Source organism: Lingula anatina, chromosome 5 (genome assembly GCF_051362555.1).
Source record: "Lingula anatina isolate TDL-2025a chromosome 5, LinAna3.0, whole genome shotgun sequence".
Lineage (NCBI taxonomy): Eukaryota > Metazoa > Brachiopoda > Lingulata > Lingulida > Lingulidae > Lingula > Lingula anatina.
This window is the reverse complement of record NC_141771.1, coordinates 4,204,371-4,224,094: the sequence shown is the minus strand read 5'-3', so window position 1 is coordinate 4,224,094 and position 19,724 is coordinate 4,204,371. Positions and strand designations below refer to the sequence as shown.

The 19,724-nt window shown below is 38.8% G+C and overlaps 2 protein-coding genes and 1 long non-coding RNA gene across 3 annotated transcripts; 2 read left to right on the top strand and 1 right to left on the bottom strand.

The window, feature by feature from the left end:
• Positions 1–468: 468 nt before the first annotated feature.
• On the top strand, positions 469–4,442 carry LOC147761500 (sarcoplasmic calcium-binding protein-like). The gene is made up of 3 exons (XM_087013994.1): positions 469–746; positions 2,835–2,991; positions 3,620–4,442. Exons 1-3 carry the CDS (start codon positions 555–557, stop codon positions 4,021–4,023), a joined length of 753 nt encoding a protein of 250 aa, XP_086870120.1. The 5' UTR covers positions 469–554; the 3' UTR covers positions 4,024–4,442.
• A 2,869-nt stretch (positions 4,443–7,311) lies between these two features.
• On the top strand, positions 7,312–11,288 carry LOC106152798 (uncharacterized). The gene is made up of 8 exons (XM_087013992.1): positions 7,312–7,484; positions 7,971–8,250; positions 8,284–8,296; positions 8,417–8,630; positions 9,229–9,460; positions 9,820–10,128; positions 10,527–10,593; positions 10,931–11,288. The coding sequence occupies exons 1-8, from the start codon at positions 7,432–7,434 to the stop codon at positions 11,263–11,265; spliced, it is 1,503 nt and encodes a 500-aa protein (XP_086870118.1). The 5' UTR covers positions 7,312–7,431; the 3' UTR covers positions 11,266–11,288.
• A 5,187-nt stretch (positions 11,289–16,475) lies between these two features.
• LOC147761499 (uncharacterized) lies at positions 16,476–17,330 on the bottom strand. Its single transcript, XR_015334815.1, has 3 exons — positions 16,944–17,330; positions 16,802–16,844; positions 16,476–16,655 (listed from the first exon to the last, which is right to left on the bottom strand). It is a non-coding gene; the product is annotated as an uncharacterized LOC147761499 (long non-coding RNA).
• Between the last annotated feature and the right edge of the window lie 2,394 nt (positions 17,331–19,724).

The window sequence follows — 19,724 nt, the reverse complement described above, 5'->3', positions numbered from 1 at the left end:
AATCCTAGTAAGGTATGTCCTAGGACTTCCATTCCTAGCAGTGGATGCCCTAGGACTTGTATTCCCAGCACTTGGATACCCCCTTTACACTGGACGGCGTCCTTTCTGCGTCCTTTCTGCGACCATGAAATTTGGTATCGCTGTGATCTTAATAAGGAGGCACGAGCATTGATTTTGTATCAGAATGAATGCTCAATGATCGGCCAATTGTTGGCACGTAAACTATTATAATTTTTTAACTCTCAAATGGGGCCGTACTGCTGGACGCAGAAAGGACGCCGTCCAGTGTAAAGGGGCCTTTACTAGGATGTGCACTCCTGCCACACCGGTACCTTGTTGTAAGAAAAATGGCTACTTTTTGCTGTCATCCACTTTTGGGCTAAAGTTCAACATGGTTCAGGGATTCCATTAATTTTGATAGTCGTGTCACGTCCGCCCTGTTGCAGTTTCCAAAGAAAGATGAATGAAGAGGAAACTGTATATGGCATTTGTAACATTCTAGGTCATCGTTAAAAAAGCTGGTACTTTATAAGTCTCAAGTCTGTGATTACACGATGTTGAAAATAACGAAGACTGTTCAAGCATGTCGTGGACAAGCGAGAATTATACAATCAAGCCAGAGACTGACAAGTATCAAAACCTCTCGGATATTTATGACCCCTCTCCAATCTAGTTTGGCTGCAAGTAACGAAGCATGTATCCTACCTGTCCGGGGACTGACGAACCAATCTCTGCGTTTGAAAAAAGTAAGTACTCCACCAAAGCAATTCCTTTTCTTTAAGCTGCATAAACAGCGAGTTGTTCATTGTTACAATAAATTCGTGAGTGTTTGACCGTAATGTAAGACCAGCCTTTTGAAAGTCCTAATCTTTTGCAATAATACGATTAAATGATACATTTATAAATGTATACGGAAATCCTTCTGGTGAGCCATGTATAAGACAAAAAAAAATGGACGGTTTGCAACTTCAGCTACTTCAACAACAATAAATACCCTTGTCAACTTTAAATTTGTTTAACAAATCTGACTGCAGTTAAACGTGAAAGTGGATGTGAAAAATCTTTAAAATGTGGTTGTTAATATATCTATAACCTTAATCGACCAATCTGTGTATCACCGCTGATTATATTTTAAAAGAGTGCACATTTATAACCAGAACAAAAATCACCATTTTAGAGAAACAGATGTAAGCAAGTTCAGAAACTGTGGTTTGGCAATGACCTAAAGTGAAAGATACGTCCCTAGGTCAGGTCATAATAAATAAATAAATAAATTATTAAATGAATAAACTTCAGTACACAAGTGAGCAATAATTAACGCGGATATTGCAATCAATGGACACGGGGAATTACTGGAGCGGTATTTGGGGGAAGAACTGCCGGTAGATTTTCTGACTATATTTATCTCTTTCTGTTTAAGGGAGAGGACCAAAAGCAGATTCCAAGGGTGGGAGTGGAGGGGGATCGGAGCAGGCCACACCGTCTGATCCTTTCAATGAATCTGCGTCGAAATTTGAGAGACCGCCAGAAAAAAGTGTCTAGATCCGCCTATGAGTGGGAGGGACACCGTTCTCTCTCTGAGTTTTAAGAAAACTATAATTTTCCCTTACAAGTTGACCATATACGATGGCTTTACTCATATGAACATGATTAATGATATCGCACAGTCAATCATGTGGAATATTAAAGTATATTTAAACTTACCCCAAAATTTTTAGACCTCAGGTGAAACAGGGTCCTGGGTATTTTGTATTCAGGTTACACATTCCCGATTAAGAAAACAGGTTATTTTGGTCGCAATATGTGGTTGCAGGTCAGAGGTTCACCATGGTTCAGGGATTCATTTTACGCTGTACATTTAGATTTGTCGCACCCTTGTTAACCTAGGCGTGACACATTTTGCAGATACAGAAACATATAAAAGAAAAATTCATGCATAAGTTATCCAGCATTGGTGGCAGAAAAAAAAGGAAAAGCAGATTCTTGCAGTGCAGAGGGTTTCGTTTCTTAACACTTCTATTGGTCACTTCTTTGCGCTTGGCTTTAGTCTTGACTATAAGGGCTAATACAGGATGCGGTTTGGTAAACCGATCAACAGTTAGTACTATAGGGTCTAGAATGGTCCATTGGCGTCGACGCCCCCCCCCCCCCCCCCCACCCCACCCTACTGAAACTGCTAGGGGATAATTGATTATCGTTTAGCAGCCAGGCATCTTAACCGCTAGAACTGAAAGCAATTTATCGAGAATCCTTTAGGAAAAAGATCATATAGGATCTGGGAATGGTCCCTTAGTCTGGGTATGTGCAATTTTCCCTATGCGCCAACGCTTTACGCTGGGTGTGACAGGGCTCCAAGTACATGTAATGGAGTGTGGAGCGCTCCCTTTGAAAGGAATATTTTAAGTGACGAATGAAGGCAAATGTCGTTACTATTACGAATAAAAGAAAACCACTTCTCCAACTTTATAAACTGCGATTTTGCTGGGCTCTGTTCTTAATGTTTTATAATTACTGACATATCTATTGGCATATACTGGAAATAAGTAAATAAACAAATCGATTGGTATTAAATTATACAGATAAACAGGGTTATATGGAATGAATTATAAAGAAGAAGATAAAAAGAATAGATTAGATAAAGGAAAAAAGACCAAGATCACACCTGACGTTCAAGTTTTTTTGTAGATACATAAATAACCCCCCCCCCCCAAAAAAAAAAAAATAAAATAATAATAATAATAAATAAAAAGGAAATAAAAACGCCTTGGTCAGGTCTCATCTCTTCCTCGCGTATCTGAAACCGTTTCATGATAACCAGTTGGAAAACCTTTCAGATGCCGATAGATTACCCACTGATGACTGGGTCAGACCATTGGAGGCGAAAAATTCGCACTGCATTCAAGCGTTTAGATGCCAACGACGACGGATATATTACGGAAGAAGACTTTACAATAACTGCTCAACGTACAGGACAGTACTTGGGTCTTACTGGTAAGAAAATACTTTGCTTTATTGAAGGTGAAATTCGGGATATATCTGTAAGAAGAAATTAATAAAAAGGGCTCTACTTACTAGTTCTTTTCACACAGGATTTCAACTTCTCTCTGTCTCTCTCTCTAAATGTCTCTCGTTATATGTCTCTCTTTGGACGTTGGAAAGTGGGACTTCACTTTCTGGGGTGTAACAGTAATAATATTTTTATATATTCGTATCCTAAAAGATGACACTTACTAGACATGTAGCCTATAGTTATTTTCCGTACAATTTGAAAACCCCAAGAAATTACGACAGAAGTGAGGTACATGTACTTATGTCACTTATGCTAGTGTAGAGGGTCACTTAGGGTATTTTTGTTACCCTTGAAGCTAGAGATGAGTGTATCAATTATTGCCTATGCCCCAGGGAGTAACGCCTAAAATAACGTTTGAAGTTGGTTATGCATGCATGCTCTCGCCCTGGTAGCCTACATGTAGGACGTACATGTGCGTCTCGTGGAATTGGTCTGAAAAGGATTATTCCTTATCTTATGAAGTACATGTAACCTATGTTGGTGAAGATACGGTTGTGTTTTCTTAATGAGAAGTTCACTCAATCTGATAATCATTCATTATCGTTTTAGAAGAGGAAACCGAACCGGTGCGAAACATACGCCTTGAGGTCTGGAAAGGTATGGCTAGTAACAGTCAAACAACCAAGATTTCAGAGGAAGAACACATACAGTCTATAATGTCGCTCTTCAACAAAAGTAAATTTCGATTGGAAACCTATCCCCGAATTGTACTTACGGGATTCGATGTCATGGATATCGATGGAGATGGACGCATATCAAAGAGGGAATATGCCGCTTTTTTCTACAGTATGAACGTTCCAGCCGAATTCTCGAAGGATATCTTTGATGTTTTAGACGAAAACGAAGATGGCTTCATTTCATTAGAAGAGTATGCACAAGGTCACGTGGAGTTTTGGTTCAGTGAGGATCCTAATAGCAAGTACAATGAATTTCTGGGTCCACTAGTTCAATGATTTGCTTTTCCTACGACAAGAGGAACAGTCCATACATTTTATTGTTCAGTTTTTTAAAGATTGAAAGCTGATATAAACTAAATCTGTACTACATGCATTATACGAACAGGAACATATGCATTCTCTTGACATAAGATCCAGTACATATATTTACATGTACAATTAGTTTTTTAAAGACCATCAGTCGGTGCAATCCAACATCAGTGGAACGTGCATTCCTAGCATTTTAGTAACACATGTCCTATATAGTTTACACCAAGAAATGACATAAGTAAATAGATATAGGGATGTACTAGTTTTAAAGATATAATAACCGTTTGCTTATTTCATTAATATCACATTTTATTTTTATATTTTACGATGTTTTTATTTCCAGATAGGCAGTTTATAAAGTATATGTTAATAAAGTGCATGTAACAAGGACAATTAACACGGCTTCCATAGTTTTTATTCATTTATTATATTATGAGTATATTCGTCTAGTAAACGCAAATTTTTACATGTGTTGAAGCATCCTTTTGGCGTACTTCCCTCTCAGTGCACAACATGTATGAGCCTGTTTTGTCCGATATTTTAACAATATAAGGAACCATCCAAGGCAAATCTTGTTCAGGCCTTCAAATGAGAGGAAAATATCTATTTGCAAAACACGGGATCTCCGTTCTTAGATTAATTATTTGGTTTTCATTCGCGGAAATTAAAAAAAATAACCTCAAACTCAATGGGAATTTCCTCTTGGAAAGCACGGACCGAGGATTTAAGCCAAACCAAGACAGTTTAGAATTTGAAAAATGCAATTAACATTATTTTAGGGCTTTGACGCATAAAAATACAGAAAACACTAGTTGTACGTGTAATAATCACGGGGTTTGGAATACAAATTAGACAAAGAAAACACGAATACACATTTCGCTACAACATGCAATACGGGAGGGGGGGATTAAGGTGATGTCAACGGTAGGTCTCGAACCCAAGGATGCAACAGGCCAATTTGTAAATACTTACTTTACTGGCTTGCACGCTAACCAATACACAGACGAGCTGAAGTTGCAAACTTTCCATTTTTTGTCTGATATATGTCTCACCAGAAGGATTCCCATATACATTGATAATTGTGTCATTTTACCGTATTATTGCATAAGGATAGGACTTTCAAATGACCGGACTTTCATTACTGTAACAGGAATAAAAACCCGCCAGTAATACAAGTCCTACCTATTATAACTATGAGCCAAGAACCTACGTTCCATTAGGACTACTACATGTATTTCCAAGTTATGTTAGTCCTACGGACAGCCATTGCCAGGAACCGAGGGGGACTTGGATTACTGTTACACCGGTATGTAACACTATAGCAACATCTGCACAAGATGCAAATCTGAACACATTTCTTTGAAATGTCAGATTTAAATAAAAAAATTGGGTCGATTTAATTGTTTATTATTCTTATTATTTTTTTCATTTTACAATTGGAAGCGCGTTAAAACATCAGTGAAATTGCTTGCCTAACGGTGACTCAATTACATTTGGATATACATGTAGCTCTCGTGTGGATATACATGTAGCTCTCGTGTAAACGTCAAAGTAAATAAAGTATGGCTTCACTATTACTGACTGCAAAGCAAGACTCCACTCTTGACAATATTTTGTTGTATTTTACCGACCAATGGACTATGAAAAATAAATGTTCATATATGTCCTGGATCTTCACGATCAGTACAGAAAGAATGCATATGCATTCGCCCATCTGTTCCTCTTCACATTTATAGTAGAGCTTTACTTTATAGCAGGTTTCCATCTAAAAGTACTGAACAAAAAATGCATGTCCTTTTTATATTATCGTAGGGCAAGCAAATCGTTTAACTAGTGGACCGAGCAATTCATCGTACTTGCTACATGTATTAGGATCCTCACCGAACAAAAATCCAAGTGACCTTGGGCATACTCTTCCATTGAAATGAAGCCATCTTTATTTTCGTCTAAAACATCAAATATATTCTTCGAATACTCGGCTGGGACGTTCATACCGTAGTAAAAGGCAGCATATTCACTCTTTGATATTCGGCTATCTCCATCGATATCCATGACATCGAATCCCGCTAATACGATTCGGGGAAAAGTTTCCAATCGAAATTTACTTCCGTTGAAGAGAGACATTGTAATCTCTATGTGGTCCTCCTCTGAAATCTTGGTTGTTTGACTGTTACATATACTAGTCATATTTTTCCAGTCCTCACAGCGTATGTTCCGCACGGGTTCGGTTTTCTCGTCTAAAACGATAAGGAATGATTATCAGATTGAGTGAACTTCTCATTGTTAAATCACAACCATATCTTCAACAACATAGATTACTTCACAAGATAAGGGAAAATCGTTTTCAGACCAATTCCATTTGACACACATGTATGTACTACCAGTGCAGCAGCAAACATCAAACGTTATTCTAAGAAAAATCGTCAAGAAATCTACCTAACGCTCCAGTGTTTCCCCGTGTCCATTGATGCAATAGCCACGATGATTATTGCTCACTTGTGTACTCAAGTCTTTATTAATTTCATTTATTCATTTTATTTATTTTTTTATTTTATTTATTTATTTATTTATTTATTTATTTATTTATCATGGCGTGGCGTATCTTTCACTTTAGGTCATTGTCAAATTTTTGAGCTTGCTTGCATCTGCTTCCCTAAAAATGGTAATTTTTATTATGATTATAAATGCACTCTCTTTAAAAGACATTCAGTCGTGATACACAGAATTTGATTGATGAAGGTTATTAATACCCCCCCCCCTTGAAATTCAGCCGTGCTGCATTTTTAAAGTTTCCATATCCGCTTACATTTTCAACTAAGTCAGATTTCTTAAACATATACAAAGTCGACAAGGGTAATTCCGTTGAAAAATGAGACCAAGCGTCGTATCAATATTTGTTTGGTTTGTATCAAGACAAACTGACGTACTTCATCTAACAATTTAAGTCAGTTTCTAACTGGAATATTTTTTATATTTTTATGAAATATGCTGCTGTTAAAGCTATTTCACTTCTCGTTGATGACCATGCAACACAACATATCACAACATAAAGTGCGTGGTTTCGGATTTTTCGCCCAAAGTTTCAGGTACTAATACATCATTCAGACATATACTAAGACACCTTTGACACCTTCAAAATCGGAAACACAGGGTGTGACCGCGCAAAAACTGTTCAAGATCAATACTCACTGCTACATCCAATAGAGGTCACGTGACATGCTTCGAGCTTTGTGATTGGTGGAGCTTTTGATCAGTGAGGTTTTGTCAGTCGGTGGCGCGTATACATAACTCGTTCTCAGCGCAAGAGAAGAAAGAAGGGGAGAAATAGAGACGCAGACTTCGCGTTGGCGTAGTGTGCATACGTATTAGATAAGGATGGCACCTGTACTGAGCGTTGCAGCTCTTACTGTCCTGTTATCAAGCGTCAGGTAGGTAAAAGTCGGTCTTTTCAAATATCCTACTAAAAAACTACTGCAAAAGATTTAAATGCATGTCGTGCACTAAGTGAGGTAATGGATATTGTCAGCTACCAAAAGTTAACTACATTTGCATGGAAAATTCCTTCACAGTACATTGTATTCCTCGCAAAAACTCGTTATTATCCTCGTAAAGATGTACTGATAACGGGATGTAAACGCTGGTGAACTCGGAATATTTATTAAAATGGCCATGTTTTAGGAATGTGTAATATTTTGCAACAAATGGTATTTCCCCCCATCCTTTTGCTAAATAGTAATTCTGTAATTGCTAGGGAAGCGGGGCTAAGGAGTGGAAGTGAAAAAGAAAGTGGCGGGGTGAGGCAGGGAACACTGGGCGTGACGGGGAGTCTTCGACTGTCAAACGTACTGTTTACTTACCAAAGATATTGTATTTTCGTCACAATAAATGTAACTTTTAAGTGTGTTTCAATTTAGCCTCAACGTTCAAGGTTACGCTGTCTGGCCACTACAGGATCGTGTTCTCGTCTCGGGAGAAAGCAAAGTCGCTAATGCGCACCAAGCCGAAGTGCAAGATGGTGAAGACAGTATAAACCAAATGTCAGATAATGCCTTGAGTAAAACCCTAGAAAGGATACTAATGAAACCAGCCGAGACTAACTCTGTCGGTCAACGTGGCGCAAATCCAAATAATCTGCGAGGGTTTGACTCTGGTGGCCACAAGGGTCCAGGGCCGTCCGGCCGCAGGGGTCCAGGCTCATCCGGCAACCAGGGCCCAGGCTCGTCCGGCCACAGCGGTTCAGGCTCGTCCGGCCACAGCGGTTTAGGCTCGACAGGCCACAGCAGCTCAGGCTCGTCCGGCCACAGCGGCTCAGGCTCGTCCGGCCACAGCGGTTCAGGCTCGACAGGCCACAGCAGCTCAGGCTCGTCCGGCCACAGCGGCTCAGGCTCGTCCGGCTACAGCGGCTCAGGCTCGTCCGGCCACAGCGGCTCAGGCTCGTCCGGCTACAGCGGCTCAGGTTCTTCAGGATACAGCGGTTCAGGTTCCCCCGGCGCTACTGTGCCGTGTCCTACACAGGTCAACGTTCCTGAATCTGTCACGTATAATGCTGAACTTCATCCCACAGCTCTTGAAGGGTAAGCACATGTTGTTTATGCTTATATATATATATATATATATATATATATATATATATATATATATATATATATATATATATATTTCTTTGTTCAGAACTGAGCATTTTCTTTTATATTCATATTACATGCAGGTAATCTTTTAGGAACGGCAATGTAAATCCCTTTGTTTACGCTTGTAAATTGATCACATCATTCGGCGAGGTAAAAGGCAAAATAATGTATATGGCACCAAGAAAATTAATTGATCAACACACTTTCGCTCCAAAATATTTTAATTTGTAAATTTGTATATGTTATTCTCACTCCATTTTATGTATAACTTCAACCTTTTGGTTGCCAAGTCTTAATAAACTTACTTACTTTCTTACAAAATAATACGAACTACCTGAAGCAAGCTCTGTAATATTCTTACCTTTCAAATGAGTGAATGTTGTAAGCCATCCAGCAGAAAAAGAATGATAATCAAGTGGCCAGTACATTCGGGTCATTTTTTCTCGTGAAAAGTATCGGGGTGAGCCCGCAATGAGTTGCTAAATGTAATTTCCAGTATCACAGTTATTCATATTTATCATTCTTACCTTGCCTTTTTTGACAGTTACGAACAACGCCGGGCCAGATTTCTAGAAACAATCCAAAATGGCGACCTTCCGGGAGAAGTCGTCTGCTTGCAAGAGATTTGGTTAGAAGACGATATCAGAGAAATAGTTTCCGTGGCACAGGAAGAGTTTCCGTACTCCGCCAGCGTTCTGGGGCAGACATCAGGCGGAAACTCCTCTCTACCGGGTACTGATCAAACTAACACAGCACCAGCTTGTGGAGCTAACGAAGTATGTGCCATTACCAAATTACTTTTTTACTTTTTTGCTAGTTGTAATTATGTAATTTACATATATGTTGTATATATGTTCACTGATGAAAATGAATGCATCAGTTAATTGAGATACAAATAAATAAGACGGTTGATTACGTTGTGTAAACACGTTGAGCGGTTTTAGATCTCTAAACAGTGTGAGGCCAAAAAATAGACTGTAGATCGGGTTAACTAAATCCTGGCCTATGTTGAAATTAATATTTTTAGCCAGAATGTAAATTTCCACATAGGCCCTACTGAGAGTATATGTCTAACTATACTTCAGTATAGTATGATAAGGAATAAATTATGTAAAGCGTTCCTATAAATTTACAGGTGGGGGACGTGCTATCTTGCTGGAGACGCAATTGCAGAGGTAAGTCCCGTTACTGCCTCATAAAACGATGCGACGATGAGCTCCGGGCTCTTCCACAGGACTGTCTTGCCTGTATACTACAGCGCCACAGCGGCAGCGACGACGATGATGATCAGTTATTCCCATTCGAAGAGCTCTGCATGTCCTCGCCGTATACGACTACTTATGGTCTGCTATTACTCAGCAAACAGCCGATAGAGGGTGCTGAGGTAGTAAGTTACCACGAGGGATACTCTTTGTTTATCCCGCGGGCGTACATCCGCGCAAAGGTAGGTTCTTTGTGAAATTATCAAATTGACTTAATTTACTTTAATAAACCGTGATACAAATGGATGAAGATTGTAATATGTGTAAAGGTTTAAGGGAAGAACGACGAAAAGTGACATTATATAATCTATAGATAATTAATATCATTTGCCCTATATCCGATACGCACATGGTTGCAATCTAATTTAAATATTGGATTTTTTGTATACACAGTTTTTGTTTAAAAACAAACGACAAAAACAAGTTTACTCGTATCATTGTAAACAGTCGAGGTGTGTGTTTTATAAAGATGAGCCAGCAGCTACAATGATACAAATTCATTCCAATAAAATACTAATAGGCCTACTGTATACTTTTTCCTGTCACATATTTAAAAGATACATATATTTTTGTATCCTAGGTTAGTGGTGTCCATGTGTTTTGTACCCATTTGGCGGCAACAATGAATAAAGGCTATTACATGGATGGTAAGTGTAAAAAATTTAAATAAACTAGACACGTTTTTACCAGTTTTAACTTAAAACTGTCCGGTACCACGTAATGAGATTTTTCACTGGAGGAATCGGTACAGAAGAGTTTCCTTTTCTTTATACCGGGTTATTTTCAAAGCTTATGTCCTATTGTGCGCATTTTGATGTGTATTAGATCTAAAAAATGTTGAGATTTTGTCTCTATTCAAAGCAATCAGAGGCTTCGTACATATTCACGGCATTAACAGCATTTTTTCTTTCCTTTTTTTCCACAGAAGTCGCCCAAGAAAACCATGAACTCGTTATTCACATTACCATCATATCTCTATTACAGTGGGTCCATTTAAATCTTACCAAGAGCAGAATCTCTATGAACTGGCTGTACTACTAAATGAAGCTCTTCCCGTCTTGCACCGAGCCATATTGTTGGGCGACTTCAACAGCGGTCCTAAGGTGCCGTCGGAGGGGATAAAGGCCGTCAAACCATTGTGCTTTGACGTATTGACAAGAAATTACTTCTCGCCGTTCGTCGAATCTGTGGCGTCTTGCACGTGGTGTGTTGATAACCCTCTGTCGTCAGCACGCCGTGACAGTATTATTGATCATATACTTGTCCCTAACTGCATGCGAGATGTTATTACACAAGAGGTATCGTTCTCCTTATACTAAGAAATATGACATAAATATGTTTTTGTACGCTTTTACATCTGCCATAATCTAATTTGAATAGCCCGGAACCGGGGGGGGGGGGGGGGAGGGGTGAGAGCAATCCTGGTTTGTTTTGTATTATTCGTCCTAGTTTTATTCTAACAAATGTTTACCCTGGACCAGTGTGGCAGGACTGGTAGTCCAGGGAATGGAAGTCTGTGGTCCCATATAATAACTCAGACTAGGGTTAGTCGGGGTAGGCCTATAAGGGTTGATGTATAGGACAAATTTTAGTAATTGTGAACAGACTGCAGTTCCTCGTGGACTACCATTCCTGTCACTCCTGGGTCATAGACGAAAGTAAAATGATTCACGGTCCGTTTTTTATTGATTTCTATAGGTTACCCGAACATCAATATAATGGAGGGCGGACTCTGTGCTCGGTTTCTTATTAACACCCCTTTCATAAATCAGAAACAGTTAAAACGAACCTTGTACCTGATCCATAAGTTTTAACTGTTAAAACAATATGAGATTGCTTAAAAATTAGGATAACATAAATTTAACATCTTATGGCGTACAATTTCTTCCCCCGTCTGCGTTTTGTTATTTCAGATGTATCCTGTCAGAATATTTGATGGCGAAAACCCCATGTCCAGTCATTTCGGAGTGGCGCTGTTACGCCAAGAAGTTCAGGGAACTACAGGAACAGCGGGCACCAGTTTGACGACTGTCTCCAAGGGTTACTCAAATACAAACGGGGTCACTCAGGCGACCGGAGGGTCTACCAACTCTCCGACTTCTGGCGTCACCAGCCCTCCGACTTCTGGCGTCACCAGCCCCCAGACTTCTGGCGCTACCAATCCTCCGACTTCTGGCGCTACCAGTCCTCCGACTTCTGGCGCTACCAGTCCTCCGACTTCTGGCGCTACCAGCCTTCCGGCTTCTGGCGCTACCAGTCCTCCGGCTTCTGGCGCTACCAGCCTCCAGACTTCTAGCACCAACCCACCGACTTCTGGCGCTACCAACCCCCCGACTTCTGGCCCTACTACGCCTCCGACCACCTCCGGGTCTTCATCAAATTCTACATCACCGGCAATCACTCAGACAACAGAGGCATCCCACCTGACAACTGCGCAGTCAGACGATTCAGAGCCTATTCTTCTTCTGCGAGAACTCATAAGACTTATCAAGAAGCATCACTGACATTGTTACTCAAAGCGTGTAATGATTCCCTGCGACTTTATGAAAAGATGTTCATGTATATCTGTGCGTAGTCTGCCGCTGTGATGTAATTATTTATCGTAATATTGTAATTTGAACTGTGTATCGATAACAGTACTAATGTTGTTTAGATGAAAATATTCGCATGCAGGTATATTTTCCTGTCTCACCTGTAAGATATGTACGAGAGATAGAATTGAAATTTAAAACGTATTTGTTGTTTTTGGTTGTTTGTACATACATGTACATTAAAATGTTTTCTTATTAGTATAAACAATGACCCCCCAACAGTTTACAAATATGCAAAGGATGTTAAAACGAACACTTGACGGTCAACGATTTGGGAAGTAAAAATTCATTGCAAAAAAAAAAACAACTATATATTTTATTTTCGTTTTGCAAAACGACATAAAAAATGTCAATAACAATCTGAGAGGTTCGGCTATAAAGGTGTACCGCCTTAGACCTAAAATCTATTAACTGATAGCAAGATACGTTATGGAACTTTCAACAATACCCCATCATCACAAATATACACTCTACAATGTCAATATACACTCGTATTATTTCACGTACAGCCAGGCGACTCGTATTGTATCCATCACTTTTCACACAGGGACACACTCCCCTCTACCAGAGCCGCGGTTATTATTTTGTGTATATTTTTGCTGAGACAATTACTGCAGGGAAGGGTGCTTTAATTGATGTTCACCTGTGTGATAATGTTCTGTGTGAAATAATTTTGGGTTGACACCTTGATGGCACAATTACAGAACAGAGCTGTGCCAATGTTGAAAGCCTACCTGGTGATAATGAGTTTGGAGTAAGTTCTCTTATGTCAGGCAAAAACAAAGCATTTCGTCCCGAGATAGGGCGCTTCATCCAAACATATAAAACGAGGTCACTTAACAAAATGACAAAGAAGATCACATGGCTGACGTGTCCTCCGCCATTAACGCCGTGATCTACAAGGTTGCCTTCGTCTGTCTTTGACCGGTAAATATCATTGTTACATGTTACTTTGCTAACAAGAAACCAAGCAAAAAAATTAGTATCTACGAAAAATCTAATGTTAACAAGGGGAGTAGTTTATTTTATTAAAAGTAGGCCTAACTATTTGAATAGTGTCATCGGTCTGATACCAGATGTTGTTGTTGTTGTTATTATTATTATTTTGAAAACAAGATTTACATTAGATAGCATTTCAAATAGGATTCTTAAAGCCTCTTGGTTTCCACTTCCCTCGCCTGGCGTGGGCTGATCATGTAAAATAAAAGTGTGCTCAGGTCTAAGCCAGATAATTTTACGTGCTTCTGAGGCAGCTTAAAGGAGCCATTATCTACCCACTATACCATACATGTGTAACAGCCATAAAATACATCAGTTTGATAGGACGTTTGTCGGGTGAAGGGACCTGCGCTAACTGTCTAATAATTACACAGCTTTAAATCAATTTAGAGCAGGTCTTAACCACCCACAGCCACCCACCCCCCGAGAAAAAGAAACAAAACAAAAACAAAGCTACGATGAAGTGCTGCAGAAGAAGATCCATTTTACTAGAAAAGTAAAATTAAGGCAACGTGCCTCAGAGCAAAACTCATGTTAAAAGAAACTCCCGTTGAAGGTTATGTATTCCTTACAGACATATGTCCCGTCTGTGGGGTAATGTAAACAACCGCAGCTACAGGGTTACTACTTAATATGGAATATTATTTTTTGGTGAGTAAATTTTCTACATAATATTTATTTTCTCTCCAACTACTTTAAATCCAAAACTGAGGTGTCACTCCATGTGTAGCAGGGTTTGTTACCTAATTACCACACAACTCTCGAAACAATTGATGCATGCAGTTGCATGTTCTGTGGTCAGAAAAGTGAGGGGTGGTCTTTTCGGCAATTTCTGCCCTTGTATATAAAAGCATGGGTTTGACCAATCTGGAGCGTATTTAGAGAAGCAACAAAGGGTTCGCTCTGAAGTTGACAGGTACCTTAGAGAAGATATGGGTCGACAGCTAAGCAACGCAGCTTACTATGGAATGCTTCCTCTCAGAGAAAATGGCCAGAAACGGACAGCCAAGCAATGCAACATTTATCAGGAACTGTTAGTAAACTCCTCCAAAGAAATGCTACAACAGGGGCACCTACTCCAATACCTCGACCAGGTGTCTACGGGCGGCGGTTTATACAAAAATGCAAAACACGATTAGTCGTCATCGTTATCAGATCAGATGAAATCAAATGCGTTTTGATGACTAGTTGCGTTTTGATGACTAGTTGCGTTTTGATGATGACTAGTTGCGTTGTGATGACTAGTTGCGTTTTGATGACTAGTTGCGTTTTGACGACTACTAGTCGTATTTTGCCTTCTGATCTGATAACGACGACGACTAATCGTGTTTTCATTTCGACTGATCTGATAACGATGACGACTAATCGTGTTTTGCATTTTTGTATAAACCGCCGCCCATAGGTGTCCGCATATCACACCAAGAAGACAGGATAGCCTTATCCTTAGAGTGCGCCGTGCTGGTCGTACAAAAACAACCAGTGTCCTGAGAAAAGAGTGGCAGAATGTCATTCAAACGCCCGTTTCAAGGTCCCTCGTGAACAAGAGATTACTGCAAACCGGGTATTTTGCACGAGGACCTGTAGGGCAACCACTGTCACAGCAGGTCATATACAGCGATGCCTGCAATGGGCTGGGGACCAAGTGCGTTTGCAGTCAAAACACTGGAATCACGTCGTTTTCGGTGATTAGGCCAGATATGGAGTTTTTAGGGTTGACGGTCGAATACCTATCCGCCGACATGTACGAGAGGCATTAAACGATGATTGTGTACTGCCTAGGGTGCAAGCAGGGGGTGGTAACGTTTCTGTTTGGGGAACGCTTCATGCCGGTGGCCAGAACCATTTGGTTTTTCTAGGAGGCAACCTCAACCAGGGTTCCTACAGAGAAATTGTACAGCAAACAATGCTTCAATCTGTAAGAGCCATCTTCAGGAACAATTTTGTGTACCAATACTAGTGCACAAACTCACATCGAGCTCTCAGAATCACTGTTTTTCTTCGAATCCAATGGGTTTAGCAACTGCCCTGGCCTGCAAACTCCCCAGATATGAACCCAACTGAAAATTTGTGGGCGGAAGTAACTCACAAAATTAATAGCTATGGTCATCGGCCGGCAAATAGTGATTAACTGCGACAGGCAAATATCAATGCTTGGAATGATATCCCCATCCAAACTCTAAAAAACTTGTCACAGGGTATGCCATGCAAGCGGCTGCTGGAGGCCATACCGGCTGATGATGACTTTTCATGATTAACTGTAATGATTTCTTTGACTGTGTAACATATCAGTGTCCGTAGGCTATACTTTTCTTTAATATGTTAACTTTAAATTAATACTAACATCAAAATGATATGGTTTTCTGGGGGCGTTCTTTTCTTTTGAATGACATCTTATGTCAGATTTGATATTATTGACCAAAATGTCTCACAACTAAAGACTGGATTTTTTATCACTCAATGACATACTTTTTTGATGAATCAAGCCCCAAAAATTTTAATCAACACTCAAAAATAACAATGATAAAAAATATTCCATATTAAATAGTAACCCTGGGCTCCGTATCTCGAAAGGTTCGCTATTTTGCGCACGTGCGCAAGCGTCTCGATTCCATAACTCGCCCATACTCGTCCCATATAATACATTGTAGCCTCTATTTGATATAGCGATTCGCAATACGCGATGCTTTCGAGATATGGGGCCCGTATAACAACGCTTATTGAGCTCCAATTTTTGCACACAGTGCTGACCTGGCATACAAAGCGGGGATCGCAAAGCTTTTATATCTCATTTACTTTGCAAAATTGATCGTGTTTTATTGTTAATGCAATAGTCAATGAAGAAAATGGGTCTTTTCAGGATGTCTGTAAACTCTGTTCCGACTATTCGATCGCTTCAGTTGAAATCTGACCTCACTAAGGAAAGCCACGCGGTTTACCCCTGTGAAGTTGATTCCTGGTTCCTTATTCCTTATTCGGTTACTTATTCAAATGTGAAGTTGGTTACTTATTCCCGGTTCCTTATTCGGTTACTTATTCAACTTTTTTATGTTTTTTTATGATTTTGATGCTAAAATACCTGTTTCATCATACTAGCACCCCCTCTTCATCTAGATGACACCCTAAAATTGTTAAATATACCACTAAAAACACAAAATATAACCCATTCCTTATTCAAAAGTCCTGTTACTTATTCGGTTACTTATTCCTTATTCGGTTACTTATTCAACTTTTTTATGTTTTTTTTATGATTTTGATGCTAGAATACCTGTTTCATCATACTAGCACCCCCTCTTCATCTAGATGACGCCCTAAAATTGTTAAATATACCAATAAAAACACAAAATATAACCCATTCCTTATTCAAAAGTCCTGTTACTTATTCGGTTACTTATTCCTTATTCGGTTACTTTTTTCCAAGGAGCTTAGGCTCTGACGTCATTGTGACAATGATCATCCGTGGACTTGCTGCCTGCTGATTGGTACACTATGACATGATTCCCATTTAAATCCATAAAATATGAGATCAAAAAAGCACTTAAAGACTAACTATATAAATCCAATGATGCCCATTTTTACTATGACGCCAGAGCCCAAACCTCGCTTTGAAAGGGGATTCCCCACCCACATGACTAACTATAAACCCACAATAAAATCCAAAAGACAAAAGGAGATGAATTTAGGAAATTCTTTGTAATTCAACTTCAGGTTGATTAACAGTATTTTGAAGAGACAAGAATATACAAGCAGTAGATGAATTAGAAGGGTGTGAGAAATTAAGTGTATAAACTGCAAATAAGGCTATGTCACAATAGTAAAATTGATAAATAAACAGTATTTAATCAAGGGAAGACATAAAACCGGTTTTAATTATTGATTAAAACGGAAATTGATGGCAGGTGACTATGAAAGGAGAGGTAGTATAAACCTGTTGATGATTAAATTAACTAGGCTATAGTCTGTTTGACGAAACCTTGCTGTCTTTAGAAGCGCAACACTCTATATGAATGTATTCATAAGTTCAAAATTCAACTTTTATTGGAGTTTGAATGGGAGAGTGCATGTTGAGCAGAAAATATGGGCATAAGTTTGATATCAAGTATTGCAATTTTCCCTTCCTGTCATCTTTAGACTTTGAAATATCCTAGACTCTCAGTTCTTATACTGCTAATACGATGTAATCTCAAGATTCAGAAAGTATTTGTTTATTAAAATCTGTTGAGGATGAGAGCAGTTGGTGCCCAAAAAACAACCCGGCAAGTTTTCGTCAAACAGACTATAGGCCTCTATGTCAGGGGAGAGACACGAGGCCTATGTAAGCAAAGATTTGACGTGGCATGGACAACATGATTAATTCTCTGTCTCGAGAATAGTAAAATAAAGTAACAGGACTTTTGAATAAGTAATGGGTTATATTTTGTGTTTTTATTGGTATATTTAACAATTTTAGGGTGTCATCTAGATGAAGAGGGGGTGCTAGTATGATGAAACAGGTATTCTAGCATCAAAATCATAAAACAACATAAAAAAGTTGAATAAGTAACCGAATAAGGAATAAGTAACCGAATAAGGAATAAGTAACCGAATAAGTAACAGGACTTTTGAATAAGGAATGGGTTATATTTTGTGTTTTTAGTGGTACATTTAACAATTTTAGGGTGTCATCTAGATGAAGAGGGGGTGCTAGTATGATGAAACAGGTATTCTAGCATCAAAATCATAAAACAACATAAAAAAGTTGAATAAGTAACCGAATAAGGAATAAGTAACCGAATAAGTAACAGGACTTTTGAATAAGGAATGGGTTATATTTTGTGTTTTTAGTGGTATATTTAACAATTTTAGGGTGTCATCTAGATGAAGAGGGGGTGCTAGTATGATGAAACAGGTATTTTAGCATCAAAATCATAAAAAAACATAAAAAAGTTGAATAAGTAACCGAATAAGGAATAAGTAACCGAATAAGGAATAAGTAACCGAATAAGTAACAGGACTTTTGAATAAGGAATGGGTTATATTTTGTGTTTTTATTGGTATATTTAACAATTTTAGGGTGTCATCTAGATGAAGAGGGGGTGCTAGTATGATGAAACAGGTATTCTAGCATCAAAATCATAAAAAAACATAAAAAAGTTGAATAAGTAACCGAATAAGGAACCGGGAATAAGTAACCAACTTCACATTTGAATAAGTAACCGAATAAGGAATAAGGAACCAGGAATCAACTTCACCGGGGTACGCGGTTTCGGTGTTCTTCCTAGAAACGGCCACGGTCCCCAATTCATTAAAGAAACAGGCGACGATGTTTTGCTGTTTACAGTGGCCTTTTCAGAGGTCGTTGGTATTCTAACCTGCTAAAACGGTTTGATGTTCGCTAAGAGCCTTGAAAAACGCGTTCTGGTGGCAATTTGACCCTCATTTTGAACGGACTGGGTGTTTTTTGTTTAGTTGCAGATGCATACTTGGAAGGAGAGTGAGTTCTGTGCCCTGGTGGTAAGATTTCGATACATTCAGTGTGGCCACCTATGTTGGTATATAAGTCTAGGCATAACTCTGTAAAACTGTGCGGACCGTTCCGTGTGACACAATGATCTATCTGGCAATGTTTGTCTTTTTGGTTTTTCAAAATTTATCATATAACATAAAAATACAAAAAGGACCTGTTGCATGTGACATATGTAGTTGTGGTCATTTATGAACCATTCATCGTGTAATTTGTACTTACTTTGTTAAGGTGAGACTCTACACCTAAAATTGATATTTTTGGACCTAGCTGAGACACCTCAAAATGTTTACCAAATGTCAGGGTATGATGAAAAATATTGAAAATAACAATTTGAAAAGCTCATTTTCATATGCAAATTAGGTTAATTATACAAAGTATGCATATTTTGGGGACGAAAATTAAAATGATTATATCTCAAATACCATAACACCTCTTTAAATTCTGTTGTTTTTTTATTATTTTTGCAGAAAACAACTTGAAATAATTTTTGGCAGAAGAAATTCCCAAATTTTGAATTAATAATAAAATTAATTGATTTTTTTAAAAATCTTTCTGTCTTTTGTAGCGCTTACTGATACAAAATGACCTATAAAATTGACCCCTTACTTTCAAATAAAAATTCCTTCTGACAAAATGAAGAAAGAAGCATAACACACATAGTTCCCAAGTTTTATTCAGACATAAC

Coding starts and splice junctions, on each gene's coding strand:
- LOC147761500 (XM_087013994.1), top strand. CDS start 555: ATGTTGAAAATAACGAAGACTGTTCAAGCATGTCGTGGACAAGCGAGA. Junction 747..2,834: donor AATCTCTGCGTTTGAAAAAA/GTAAGTACTCCA, acceptor AAAACCTTTCAG/ATGCCGATAGATTACCCACT. Junction 2,992..3,619: donor ACAGTACTTGGGTCTTACTG/GTAAGAAAATAC, acceptor TTATCGTTTTAG/AAGAGGAAACCGAACCGGTG.
- LOC106152798 (XM_087013992.1), top strand. CDS start 7,432: ATGGCACCTGTACTGAGCGTTGCAGCTCTTACTGTCCTGTTATCAAGC. Junction 7,485..7,970: donor GTCCTGTTATCAAGCGTCAG/GTAGGTAAAAGT, acceptor GTTTCAATTTAG/CCTCAACGTTCAAGGTTACG. Junction 10,129..10,526: donor GGGCGTACATCCGCGCAAAG/GTAGGTTCTTTG, acceptor TTTGTATCCTAG/GTTAGTGGTGTCCATGTGTT.